The 15,646-nt window shown below is 47.1% G+C and overlaps 1 protein-coding gene across 1 annotated transcript in view; it reads right to left on the reverse strand.

Moving 5' to 3' along the window:
* The window catches only part of LOC311310402 (potassium channel subfamily T member 1-like), a gene marked incomplete at its 3' end in the record, with an annotated part of 98,926 nt that extends 94,503 nt beyond the window's left edge, over nucleotides 1-4,423 (reverse strand). The window contains 1 exon segment of the mRNA XM_084439890.1: nucleotides 4,299-4,423. Within this exon segment, the coding sequence (XP_084296016.1) occupies nucleotides 4,299-4,393 (95 nt within the window). The 5' untranslated portion in view covers nucleotides 4,394-4,423.
* Between the last annotated feature and the right edge of the window lie 11,223 nt (nucleotides 4,424-15,646).

Raw genomic sequence — 15,646 nt, forward strand, 5'->3', positions numbered from 1 at the left:
CGTCGGGGAGGACACAAATAGCGTGGGTAGCCCCGGCAACCATCTGTGATTGCGCTCGACGACGAGACGGTGATCAGCTTAGAGGACGATCCAAAGAGGCCCTTCAGAAGATGGATAGCGCCCTCTGGACATCCACTGATAACCATGGGAACAACATGGATGAGATGGAGCACAATAGAAGGCTAGGATGATTGTGATTCCCACACGTCAAAGCGTCTCTCTGCATGTGTGTGTGCCTTGGCTCAATACTAATGTTGTACATGGGCTGTGTTCTGAATCACATACTTCCATACTAGTATGCCCAGTATACAGTATGGCAAAAATACCAGGATGTCCTACTACATCCGGTCGTATTTTGCAGTATGCAAGCCAGCAGGCTTTTCTCGGTATTCTGACCCACAATCCATTGCACAGCGGAAATTACATCACGTGCATGTCGCGACAGTTGTGGGCGAATGTCACTTTATGGACTGCGACGGATGTGGGCAGATTTCAAGGCGCAATGTTATGACAAAGCGGTATGTCCCAATTGTATACATACTTTATAGAGGCAGCTGTAGTACGTACTGGGAGTAAAAAGGAGAAGTATGCGATTCGGAATGCAACCATTATTTCTGTCTGAGGCCTGGGGTCTGTTGGGTGCAGTTTGGACACGCTCCCAAACACACACTCCCAAACACACACTGCCAAACACACGCTCCCAAACACACGCTCCCAAACACACGCTCCCAAACACACGCTCCCAAACACACGCTCCCAAACACACGCTCCCAAACACACGCTCCCAAACACACTCCCAAACACACGCTCCCAAACACACGCTCCCAAACACACACTCCCAAACACACGCTCCCAAACACACGCTCCCAAACACACGCTCCCAAACACACGCTGCCAAACACACGCTCCCAAACACACGCTCCCAAACACACGCTGCCAAACACACGCTCCCAAACACACACTCCCAAACACACGCTCCCAAACACACGCTCCCAAACACACGCTGCCAAACACACGCTCCCAAACACACGCTCCCAAACACACGCTCCCAAACACACGCTCCCAAACACACGCTCCCAAACACACGCTCCCAAACACACGCTCCCAAACACACGCTCCCAAACACACGCTCCCAAACACACGCTCCCAAACACACGCTCCCAAACACACGCTCCCAAACACACGCTCCCAAACACACGCTCCCAAACACACGCTGCCAAACACACGCTCCCAAACACACGCTCCCAAACACACACTCCCAAACACACGCTGCCAAACACACGCTCCCAAACACACACTCCCAAACACACGCTCCCAAACACACGCTGCCAAACACACGCTCCCAAACACACGCTCCCAAACACACGCTCCCAAACACACACTCCCAAACACACGCTCCCAAACACACACTCCCAAACACACGCTCCCAAACACACACTCCCAAACACACGCTCCCAAACACACGCTCCCAAACACACGCTCCCAAACACACACTCCCAAACACACGCTCCCAAACACACACTCCCAAACACACACTCCCAAACACACACTCCCAAACACACGCTCCCAAACACACACTCCCAAACACACACTCCCAAACACGCGCTCCCAAACAAGGCCGTAGAAGAACGTTGTGTATTTCTGATTGTATTGCACACACTGTATTTTTTCAAAAACTTTGACCTGACATTGAATTTTAGAAATCGCAATTAAATACAGGAAAATCACTGACTCCCAAATAGAATGAGCGTGAGAAGTACTCCAATATTTTATCGGACATGAATTGTTGACATGGGGCAATATGAATGCCTGGTGTGAACAGCTGGTCTGAACTGGTATGAACAGCTGGATTCTGGCTGTTCGTTTGTCGCTGCAGGAGCTTGGTCTTCTTCACCCAGGAGACAGCTGATCCACAAGCTGATCACCCTCGGCAGGTCGCTGCCCTTTAGGCCGGGAGGGTTTGTGCACCTGAGATTAACATCTTCAGCCTGGAGTAGAACATACTATGTTGAGCCTGTTGTTGAGCCTACAGTCACACTGACTGAATAAATAAGATTCAGGGCATTTGCTAATATCCAGGAGATAAGAACCAATAACAGTCAGAATCAGCGAGATTCAGATAGATACTGAGATCTAAGTGGACGTTATTTCACACGCATCACAGCCATACAAACAAAATCTACCACACAAAAATGTTCGAATTGAAATAGGATCCCTGCACCTTTCCTGTAGGGCACGTTTGGGCTCATCTAATATTTTTAATGTGAGTATGTTTGTATGAAACTGTACTGCTGCCATTCTAGCCCAGGTCGATCTAGAAAAAGATTTTATTCTCAATGGGTCGATACCTGATTAAATAAAGGTGCACTTATTGTATTCTAGATTGCTATTCTTGCACTTTGCCTTCAGCACTAGATTATGCTCTTAGTCACTTGTTTAAGAAAGAAGGTGCACTTGTGAGTTCTGGCAAGTAGTAGTACATTGGCTTTTCCTACATTAAATGAGATTATTGTTAGTCGCTTTGGATAAAAGCGTCTGCTAAATGACTGTAATGTAATGTAACGTAAAATTAACAAGGTAGTCGTGGAGATACACACTTTCAGATCACACAAACCAAAACAGTAGAGGAGACCGTGTTGTTAAGCAGCCCGTTCTTACTGACTCCAACTCCTGACTTTCTTGGTCACGCTGCGGGAAAAAGCATCAATCTCCAGACACCAATCTCTCTGCTGAAAGCAGCCAAATCAACCGTGTCCAGCCAAGCAAAGTGAAGTCAGACCAAGATATGTGAAAATCCCCCCGGGCCACCGCCAGCTGCTGATGCTGATGGAATAGAACCCACATCATTTTCACACTCGGTTAAATGCCCCTTTTCCAGAACATTTACACCATCTTAGGGAGAAAACAAAATGTGTGTAAAAAAAAAAAAAGTGTATACCATCTAGACAAGTTGGTTTAATATCAACACCCAACCAAGGACAGCTCCTAAGGTTAACCCTGACCCCCTCAGCTCCCGAACTTAACCCTGACCCCCTCAGCTACACACAGCAATATCAGTCCAGCACCAAGGACAGCTCCTAAGGTTAACCCTGACCCCCTCAGCTCCCGAACTTAACCCTGACCCTCTCAGCTACACACAGCAATATCAGTCCAGCACCAAGGACAGCTCCTAAGCTTAACCCTGACCCTCTCAGCTACACACAGCAATATCAGTCCAGCACCAAGGACAGCTCCTAACCCTTAGGCCTAGTTCATACTAGCTCTACGCAAGTGCTTGTGCCAAGTTTTTTCCCATGGCACACATTGCTACGCAAGGACGCGTCAAACACACCTAACGTAGCTTGTGTAGCTGTGTAGACTATGTAATAACCTGCCTTAACCTTTTAAGCTTTACACAGCAAGATCTTCAGTCCGGCACCAAGGACAGCAACTAACCTGACCCCTGACCCTCTCAGATAGACACAGCAAGCCTACGAAAAACATGCAGAAGAACAGATCGCTTCATCGGTGACAGCCTCCTGCTTGTGTGTGTGTGTGTGTGTCATGTTGCCTATGTAAGCCCATTGCAGATGTGCGTTGTGTGTCGTATGACACATTAAGCCTTCCTTCTGCTTCTGCTTCTTCTTCTTCTTCAGTCCAGCACCAGCCTTAACCCTGACCACTCAGCTACTCACAGCGCACTGAGAGAACCTGCAAACTCTCCAGACGATATAGTGGAGCAACTAAGGAGAATAAACTCAGCCATAATATGGTTGTGAAGTTATTGCTGATATGATGTGACGTTATTGCAGAAATAAACTCAATAACAAGAATTAAAGAAGAACAAGAGGATGCACTAGCGGAGTTTCTAAGTGGAAAATATATTTTCACCGTTCTTCCGACTGGATTTGGCAAAGGTTTGATCTATGTTTTGTTACCCTGATTGGCTGAAGGACTTCCTCTATCAAAGCAAGAACTCCAGCCCACTCACATCGCTCTGGGCGGTTGAAAGGCCAGACTTATAGAGAAAATGTCAAAACATTTTCACAATGAGTCTGGTTTACCAGCCTAGAGACAAACACACACACACATACACACACACACACACACACACACAGACACACACACAGGTGCTCACGCACACACACACACACACACACACGCACGCACACTCACACACACACACACACACACACACAGGTGCGCACACACACACACACACACACACACATATATAATGAGTATCGTGTGTGTGTGTGTGTGTGTGTGTGTGTGTGTGTGTGTGCGTGTGTGTGTTCTAGACTGACCCACGGCCCTACCTGTCGTCGTTGTGGAAGGTCTGGTCCCCCAGCAGCAGGTCCCTGAAGCGGTAACGCGGGGGCAGCGGGGGAACCTCGGTCTCCACCTCCGCCATCTTCAGCGCTGAGATGTCCAGGATGATGCCGGAGGTCCCGCTGCTGTCCTGCTGAGGGTCGTCGGCGGCGGCGGGGGATCTGGAGGAGGAGCAGAGCTGCTGTCTGACAGGGCTAGGAGACACTAGGGGACACGCTAGGAATTTGATCCTCTCTTGTTCGAAGTTGGAATTTAATGTGGTTAAAACACAGTTGTAGGGTTTTAGAATCCTGTAGCACAAGGGTCTGGATATCCCCAAGCAAGGCCTGTGTGACCAGCCCTGACAGAGCAGAGAAACACATCTCTCAACACACCTGCAGCGCTTGGTTCAGCCTATCTGCCCTACCAGAGGGGCGGAGTTTGAACCACGAGGACTATCTCATTGGTTCCATGAGGCCAGAGGAGCTTATGCAACTCTACCTCTCACACTACATTTCGAAATCGAGTTGCATCATGCACATAAGGAGAATCTTAACAGATGCTCTTGTCTCTAATCTCAAACATGCACACGCTACAAGATTTGAAAATAATAGCTCAGGATATTAGTAAGATTATCGTTCCCAAGGGAGCAACGAACCAGCTCATGGTCTGGCGCATAAAGTAAGTAGATTTTAAATCCTAGATAGCAAATATGTTTGATATTAGCGGGGCGGTCCCGATGATCTGTACTGTACATCTTGTCCCTGTAAAGCCCTCACATTACAAGATAATCTGTGCCGAATATCGGTACCGACCAAGATCCCAGACCGGATTTCTCCTCCCACTGTCGAGAGGGATGACTCAGGGATGAATCAGGGATGAATCAGGGATAAATCAGCTCAAAAATCCTGTAGTTTGAGCGCGGCATCAGCTGAGACCAGCTACCGGATTAGAAGAGAACATTGTGACCCATGTCTGTTTCTCTGTCTCGGCTAGAGCGTACGTGTTCGTTAAGGGCGTAGTTCTGTACGGCGCCGGCCACGGAGCGCCATGAAGACCATGCATTATTAAACATAATAAAATGAAGACAAACTATATTCTACATTATTCACACAACCGTCGCTGCTGCAGCATTACAGTACAGGGTGTATGTGTAGAAAAACGTACAAACAGACAGCAACTACACACACACACACACACACACACACACACACACACACACACACACACTGAGCTTATATACATCCTCATTTCCATGTCAGAGAAACGTGACGTGTGACGATATTACCTGTCACCATGGGAACTCGAAGATCGACGTGGTGGGCTCATGGTTGCCTCTTGGCGAGAGATTAAGAGAGAGAGAGAGAGAGAGAGAGAGAGAGAGAGAGAGAGAGAGAGCGAGAGAGAGATAAACACTTGTAAATTAAGCATCCATTAACAGTGGGGAGGATAACATGATTACATTCCTAGCCTGTATCTCTGCCGGAGGTGAACGCTGCGCTGAGCCTGACGAGCCCTCTGAAGAGAGCTGCATCTCTTCCTGAGCATCAGCTGTCTTCTGCTACCTGCGGTACCTGGGACTCATTTACATGGAGGATGCGTCTATTTCACCTCCAGCTCGGTTACAGCTCCGCTAACCTTACAGCTGACCCTATCTCCTCCTGCACTCCCACCTGAGAGAAGAACAACACCTCTGCACCGGAGGCAGAAGTTCATCTAACACACACTGACTTCATCTAACACACACTGACTTCATCTAACACACACTGACTTCATCTAACACACACTGACTTCATCTAACACACACTGACTGCATCTAACACACACTGACTTCATTTGACTTACACTAACCTCATCTAACACACACTGACTTCATCTAGCACACACTGACTTCATCTAACACACACTGACTTCATCTAACACACACTGACTTCATCTAGCACACACTGACTTCATCTAACACACACTGACTTCATCTAACACACACTGACTTCATCTAACACACACTGATTTCATCTAATACACACTGACTTCATCTAACACACACTGACTTCATTTGACATACACTGACCTCATCTAACACACACTGACTGCATCTAACACACACTGACTTCATTTGACATACACTAGCCTCATCTAACACACACTGACTGCATCTAACACACACTGACTTCATGTAACACACACTGACATCATCTAACACAGGGGTTCTCAACCTTTTGTAACTTACACTAAGGCCTACTTTTGATCGTTAAAAATATTCTGAGGACCAAGTGACGGACCATTCTGTGGTTCACTTTTCTCATCCGAGGGCGAGGGACAGTTTGCATCCGAGGGAACGTTCGCTAGCAAGCTACGTTAGCTGAACACATTCGGATGTGTGATTGGCACGGTGATATTCTAATGTAACTGGTCATTGAATTTATGAATTTTAACTTGAAATGTTTCATTTATATGTGAATTATTGAGTATATTTAGATTTTTAAAAAAATAACTAGCTTTGTAAATTACCAAACTTAATTTTATTTTTTGGGGATCTAACACACACTGACTTCATCTAACATACACTGACCTCATCTAACACACACTGACTTCAACACACACTCACTTCATCTAACACACATTGACTTCAACACACATTGACTTCAACACACACTCACTTCATCTAACACACCCTTCATCTAACACACCCTTCATCTAACACACCCTTCATCTAACACACCCTTCATCTAACACACCCTTCATCTAACACACACTTCATCAAACACACACTCCATCTAACACACCCTTCATCTAACACACACTTCATCTAACACACTTTATCTAACACACACTTCATCTAACACACACATTATCTAACACAAACTTTATCTAACACACACTTCATCTAACACACAGTTCATCTAACACACACTTTATCTAACATGCACTTCATCTAACACACACTTTATCTAACACACACTCCATCTAACACACACCCCATCTAACACACTTCATCTAACACACAATCTATCTAACACACACTCCATCTAACACGCACTTCATCTAACACACACTTTATCAAACACACACTCCATCTAACACACACTGCATCTAACACACACTCCATCTAACACACACCCCATCTAACACACTTCATCTAACACACACTTCATCTAACACACACTTCATCTAACACACACTTTATCTAACACACACTCCATCTAACACACACCCCATCTAACACACTTCATCTAACACACACTCTATCTAACACACACTCCATCTAACACACACTTCATCTAACACACACTTCATCTAACACACACTCAGGACTGTGATGGTTGTGGAATAGGATATGGATTTCCGGTCAGCCCAGCTCAGTGCGATGCTGGGAGTTTTCCTCCTGGTGAATGTGGGGAATTCAATCTGCTGTGGGACTCGTCTGTAACCGTCATGCTGTGTTTGTCACGTCTACCGTAGATTATATTTGAGGTAGAGCTGGACTCTCTTTTCACATGCATTGCTTTGCAAAATAACTAGTAAACTACAAAAAAACGACCTTTATTTGGACAGGTAAATCTCAGGGTCTCATTCTCAAGAGAGACCTTGTCAGACACACAGTGGCAATACAACACAGAGTTAAAGACAAAAATAGGACCCAGACATTACGTGTAAAATTACATGCAAAGAGGCCCAAGTAAACACAGATTATATATACTACTTATTAAATACAAGAGTAAACTCCCACAGACACGAAAAGAAGTTTAAAATCCCCTAAGGGTATTTGACTATTTTATTACGTAATAACACACACACACACACACACGCACGCACGCACGCACACACACACATACACACTTACAAACACACACACACACACACACACTGTTTCCATGTGTAATTACCGTAAGCTCCATGTTGTTCTAAGGCTTGAAAGATTTTGCTGCATAAATCGTACTTGTCATGTATTTAGGGCGCCAGGTTCCGCCTCCTCTATCCCCCTTCAGTAGCTCCCTTTGTTGGGCTCTCAAGCAAACATAGTTAATGACATGACGCAGCGATGGGGGAGGGTCATCATAGCAGAGTGGGCAGCCTGACCCCCACCTGACCTCCAGCAGCTCCTCTGTCTAACCCAGGACAGGATTGACAGCTCCTCTGTCTAACCCAGGACAGGATGGACAGCTCCTCTGTCTAACCCAGGACAGGATGGACAGCTCCTCTGTCTAACCCAGGATAGGGTGGACAGCTCCTCTGTCTAACCCAGGACAGGATGGACAGCTCCTCTGTCTAACCCAGGACAGGATGGACAGCTCCTCTGTCTAACCCAGGACAGGATGGACAGCTCCTCTGTCTAACCCAGGACAGTGTGGACAGCTCCTCTGTCTAACCCAGGACAGGGTGAACAGCTCCTCTGTCTAACCCAGGACAGGATGGACAGCTCCTCTGTCTAACCCAGGACAGGGTGGACAGCTCCTCTGTCTAACCCAGGACAGTGTGGACACTCCTCTGTCTAATCCTGTCTAACCCAGGACAGTATGGACAGCTCCTCTGTCTAACCCAGGACAGGATGGACAGCTCCTCTGTCTAACCCAGGACAGTGTGGACAGCTCCTCTGTCTAATCCTGTCTAACCCAGGACAGGATGGACAGCTCCTCTGTCTAACCCAGGACAGGATGGACAGCTCCTCTGTCTAACCCAGGACAGGATGGACAGCTCCTCTGTCTAACCCAGGACAGCGTGGACAGCTCCTCTGTCTAACCCAGGACAGCTCCTCTGTCTAACCCAGGACAGGGTGGGCTAGAGTATATGAGAGGAGGAGAGAAGGAGAGGAGTGGAGGAGAGGAAAGGGGGATAGGAGGAGAGAAGGAGAGGAGAGGGGGAGAGGAGGAGAGAAGGAGAGGAGAGGGGGAGAGGAGGAGAGGAGAGGGGGAGAGGAGAAGAGGGGTAGAGATGGGGAGGAGAGGAGAAGAGGAGAGGGGGAGAGGAGGAGAGGAGAGGGGGAGAGGAGGAGAGGAGAAGAGGAGAGGGGGAGAGGAGGAGAGGAGAGGGGGAGAGGAGGAGAGGAGAAGAGGAGAGGGGGAGAGGAGGAGAGGAGAGGGGGAGAGGAAGAGAGAAGGAGATGAGAGGGGGAGAGGAGGAGAGAAGGAGATGAGAGGAGGAGAGGAGAAGAGGAGAGGGGTAGAGATGGGGAGGACAGGAAGAGAGGAGAGGGGAGAGGAGAGTAGAGGAGAAGAGGAGAGAGGAGGAGATGATATGGCAGGAGGACAGGATGTGAGTAGTGGAGGAGAGGAGAGGGGAAGTGGAGGAGAGGAGGAGAGATGGAAGGAGGAGATGAGAGGAGAGGGTGAGAGCACTGAGGGAGGAGATGAATGTATGCTAGTCATTATGAGAGGAACGTGACAACCTCTGACCTGTGACCCTAACCTGAGAGCGGCACTACTGGAACAGACAGAACCTCTGACCTATGACCCTGACCCTAACCTGAGAACAGCACTACTGGAACAGAGGGAGCTTCATCATAACCCCTCCTACCAGTGCAACGGGGGAGAGAGAGACAAGAGAGAGAGAGAGAGAGAGAGAGAGTGAGAGAGAGAGAGAGAGAGAGAGTGAGAGAGAGAGAGAGAGAGAGAGAGAGAGAGAGAGGAGAGAGAGAGAGAGAGGAGAGAACAGAGATGGAGGGAGGGGGAGAAAGGACAGAGGAGAGGAATGAGAGAGGAACTAGAGGGGAGGGAATGAGGATATTGGACAGATCTTTCAGACCGCTGGATAATGTAGTCTCTCACTGACAGCAGTTAGCTATTGTCATTGGATTTTGTACACAACTTTACTGTAATAAGTAATAGCATCACATATATGAAAAATAATCACATGCTTCAGTAAATGGATAATTATCATCTCAGCATGCGAGTGGGATCTGGAAATCATGGGTTCCCAAACAAATCGTGATGTAATACTTGCTGAAACACATAGATCATTTCTATAGAATTATGTGGAAGGGGAAAAAGCATGGACTGATAGATTATTCACAGCAGGAAGTCACTCAGTATTGATTTGACCAACAATATTTCAGAGCAATCGCATGTCACACAATTATATGGAAGCACCAAGAGCAGCACATGCTTAAAAGAGAATTTATTGGCCGCTGCTGTGGCAACTAGGCTACATTATCACTGAGTTATGTCTCCAAATGTGATCACTCTCCGTCAGCCCCTCGCCTTACCTGGCTCCGTCTGTATCCGGTCCCATCATCGTCAACACGCGTCTTGTCAAGGAAACAGCTGCTGCGCATTGTGCAGCCAGAACCGATTCACGCTCAGGGGACGTTTCCTTTTTTAAAAGACGTTCTGTCTTCTTGAGAAAATCACACTTGAGGGGTGGGAGACGACCCCTCTGACGAAGCTCCGTGGAGGGTCCACAGACAATGCATGAACGAGGGGTTTGTATCCGCGCATCTTCGCTTCTTCATGGAACGCTGGAACCCGGCTAGAACCCCGCCACATCCAGGAAACATTCCAGTCGAGTCTACTGGTTTACTACTGCAAGGCAAAGGGAAGTTCAAATCTTCCTGGATGCAGAAATGGACAGTCCCAATTTCTTCCCATCACTCACGCAAGATTTCACACATTTCTTTGAGACGGAGTAAAACGTATTTTTTTTTTAAAACAGCGATGAAAGCAGCGATGGTCCATCCAAGCAAGCATCTGCGCGTTCTCCCGTCAAAGCAGCTGCTCTCCTCTCTTCCTCCGACGCACGCTTCCACATCCAGCACGATGGACCACGCGCCATCTACCGGACAACCTTGGAATTACATTATACTGTACTACCAACACAGCAATTAGACGATCTCCATTTGTCAAACACTGTAGCTTCTAGTACACACATTGTATGCTGACTTCCAACAAAAGTAGACTACTGTAACATAAATGAATAATACATAATAAAAAACATGTATTTGTAATCGACAGTATGAATTAACGAGGACCACAGGGTTAAAAAGAAAAAAAAGAAAAAAGATCATTGCTGTTGGCTTTTCAGAGTTTGAGTCCTGTATAGTTGTAATATTGTAATATTAGGTGTTGTTTTTTGTTTTGTTTTTTTAACACTGAGGATATGAACTCCTTTACATTCTCTTTGGAGAAACTGGAAAAAACTGCTGAACGTGACAGACAGTGATCGGCTACAGGGAGAAGGAATCCCATTTTGTAAACGTTCTTTGTGGAATGGTATGTTATCTCTGCTCATGCACTGAGATACTAGCATATTCACTGACATGCCTCTCTGTGGCACCTCAAGCACCTCAGAACATCGTGACCACCAGTGACACACTGAAGACAAGAGCATTAAGGGATTCCAAAAACACGGCTGTCATTTATTTCTTCTCATCAAAACATTCTGAAATACAAGATCTAGAATCGGTTGATGTCCCAACACGGCATTAGCATCTACTGTACTTATGCAAGCTGACAATCCCACTAGTTTGAGACATGGATTGTTCTAGCTCCGTCTGTCTAGCTCCATCTGTCTACATACCTTTAACCATCTTGTCCTCAGCAACAGGCTGCTGGGCAAATATATCCCTGACCGTGAAGAAGATGTTCATGTCCGCCCAGAGAGAGAGACAGAAAGAGAGCAGTGTGTCTAGTGTATTTCAGAGAGAGAGTGAGAGCGGTGTGCCTGGTATCTCTCAGAGAGAGAGAGAGAGAGAGAGAGAGAGAGTGTTGTGTCTAGTGCGTCTCGGCTCTCTCCAGCTGATGACAGCGGAGTTTAAAATGTTGTGCGTTCAAGCGAAACTCAGGGGAATTCTGCTCTCGGAGCCTCAAACACTGAGTACTTTCTCATGCTTCAGCCCTCAGTCAACCTTTATCTCTCGCTCCTCCTGTGAGCTGCCCTCCCACTGCCACCCCCCCCTGCCCCCAGAGACATACGACTGGTCTGTAGTCCAGTCATTCAATCTCACATGGTTGGCTTGGCTGTTGGTATGTGTTTATGGTTATAGAGGACATAATATTATCAGTTCCTACTCTACGGTCAAGGCTGTGAGGTCATATTCACACGGTTTAATAACACGCGCGCACACACACACACACACACACACACACACACACAACCCCCCCCACCCCTCACATACCCATATCATCTACCATGCTGTATTTACAATACTACTACTCCTACTACTACTACTACCACTACTACTACTACTACTACTACTACTACTACTTCTACTACTACTACTACTCTTCCTCCTCCTCCTCCTCCTCCTTCTCCTCCTCCTCCTCCTCCTACTACTCCTACTACTACTACTCCTACTACTACTCCTACTACTACTACTACTACTACTACTACTCCTACTACTCCTACTACTACTACTCCTACTACTCCTACTACTACTCCTACTACTACTACTACTACTACTACTATTACTACTACAACTACACTATAACTGCAGAAGCCATCATGCAACCAACAGCCTGAGTGAAACTTTACTCACATTTCCTGTCCTGCTCATTTCTCACTTCCTATTCTCGACTCTCATTTCCTTTCTCAGGCTTTGTTAATAAAAACAACACATACACACTAGCTATATCCCATCCATACTCCACCATCCAGGCTACCCCCACTAGCTACTGTATATCCCATCCATACTCTACCACCCTGCCTACCTCCTACTAGTTATCCCATCCATACTCTACCACCCTGGCTACCTCCTACTAGTTATCCCATCCATACTCTACCACCCTGGCTACCTCCTACTAGTTATCCCATCCATACTCTACCACCCTGGCTACCTCCTACTAGTTATCCCATCCATACTCTACCATCCTGGCTACCTCCTACTAGTTATCCCATCCATAGGCCTACTCTACCACCCTGGCTACCTCCTACTAGTTATCCCATCCATAGAACAGAGATCAATGAAGCCCTCTGATTCAGATTATGTACATGAGTTCTTGTCAGTTACTGTAATACCAGGCAGACTTTGTGTTTGTAACATTATGTTCATATGTGTTGTTCATGTTGATATGTGTTGTTCAAATTAACCGTAACATAAACAGTGGACTACTTTGATACGTCCATTAAGCCACAGTGCAGCGTTCAGAGACGGTATCCCTCCGCCATCGCCAGCGCGACTGCGCGGCCTCCGGTGTGCTTGGTCTTCATGCTGCCGAAGTGTCTGCAAGCGGGAGCTTCGTTAGCATCTCAACTCTCTGAAACTATAATAATAAAATATATTCCAGCCAACATTAAATGCATGAACAAATGGTCTATTTGTACAATTCTAGTCTTTGAATGACTTTAGATTACATGATACGGATATTACTGGTATCAAGCTAGCGTACAGGCCTGGTACAGTAGCTACCTCCATGTGTTCGTCTCATGGTTGTACATCTCTATAGTTCTCAGGGTGGTGATGTCGTCGGAGCCCCCCACAGCCAACAACACCCCGTTGAACATCAGCAGAGACGCCTGGTAGAGAGAGAGTAGTGTCTGGGAACGCTGAGGAAGGAAGCGTGTGTGTGTGTGTGCGTGCGTGCGTGTGTTTGTCTGTACTGTATGTGTGTGTGCGTATGTGTGTGTTTGAATGTCCAGTATGTGCATGTGTGTGTATGTGTGTGTGTGTGTGTATGTGTGTGTGTGTGTGTGTGTGTGTCTGTGTATGTGTGTGTGTCTGTGTGTGTGTGTGTGTGTGTGTGTGTGTAATGTGTGAATCTGTCAACCGAATACAATGTCCTGTCAGCTCACCGTGTTCCTCTTGGAGCTCATGCGTTTGAGAGGCGTCCACCTCGTGGTGTCGGGGTCAAACTTCTCCGCTGCACTGAGCTCCAGACGGAGATGGTCGCGGCCGCCAGCCACATAGAGCTGCCCCTGGAGCACGACGCATCCCGCCCCCTCCCTGGGACTCAGCATGGGGGGGCACGCCGACCACGAGCCCTCCCTGGGGTTGTAGCACTCCACTGGGACACACACACACACACACACACACGCACGTATAACATAGGGAAAAAGTGATCAAATGCCCACATAAGGCCACGGGATATATAGTATAAACCCTCTCTCTCTCTCTCACACACACGCACGCATGCACACACTCACACAAGCACACACACGCACGCATGCACACACACACACGCATGCCTAAGAGGGCACATTATGAATGATATCACTGAAAGAAAATACACACATATCTTGCATCATTCCTAATCTGTTTTGGTGAATGAGCTAGCTGGGTATTGACTCTTGTTTTCCTGGATTATTGTAACCTATGTTGTCACTGTTTTCCTGGAGTATTGTAACCAACCAACAAACACACAAACAAACAAACATCTTTATTTGTCATGCGGTGAGACACACGCACATCACACGGTGCAGGCAGCGAAACACACACACACAGACAAAATGGCTGGAGCATCCACCGATGAAACTCTTCTCTGCTCTTAACCCATCCCATGTCCCAAGGACCCATGTCCTTCCCCCAAGGGCGGCCGGGAGCAGACAGTAGGCAGCGCGCAGGGGACGCGCCCGGGGACCAACCAAGTGCTCCTCTCCGTCTTCGCCAGGGACGGACAGCGTAAGCGATCTGTTCTTCTGCATGTTTTTGGTATTGGATTCTTCTAATGGGGGAAACCCTTGTGAACACGGGGAGAACATGCAAACTCCACACAGAAAGGCCCGGAGACCTTCTTGCTGTGAGGTGACAGTACTAGGTACTGCGCCACCGTGCCGCACGTGAGCGAATTTTGCAAGTCTTGCTCAAGGACGCTTCAGCACACTGGGATCAAAGCTGGGATCGAACCAGGGACCTTGCGATCCCCAGCCGGCCGATCTACCTCCCAAACTATGTGCCGCTCATATCTAGTCTCTGTTTTTCTGGAATATTGTAACCTACGTAGTCTCTGTTTTCCTGGAGTATTGTAACCATAGTAGTCTCTGTTTTCCTGGAGTATTGTAACCTACGTAGTCTCTGTTTTCCTGGAGTATTTTAACCTCTGTTGTCATCTCTGTTTCTAGTAAGCTGGTCTGGACAGAGAAAGGCTATGGGAATTGTCCTGGCTTTCTTTTCTCACAGACATAAATAGGCACTGACAAGTGGCAGCACAACATTTCCCCCATATGTATTTGGCAGCCCCAGAAAGTATGTGTGTGTGTGTGTGTGTGTGTGTGTGTGTGTGTGTGTGTGTGTGTGTGTGTGTGTGTGTGTGTGTGTGTGTATGTGTTATGCAACAGTGCATTTCTGTTTGTGTGTGTGTGTGTGTGTGTGTTATGCCACAGAACATTTCTATTTGTGTGTGTGTGTGTGTGTGTGTGTGTGTGTGTGTGTGTGTGTGTGTGTGTGACATAGTAGAATTTTCCCCTTTACATTAATATAATGTGTACA

This window comes from Borostomias antarcticus (genome assembly GCF_949987555.1).
Source record: "Borostomias antarcticus genome assembly, chromosome: 6".
NCBI lineage: Eukaryota > Metazoa > Chordata > Actinopteri > Stomiiformes > Stomiidae > Borostomias > Borostomias antarcticus.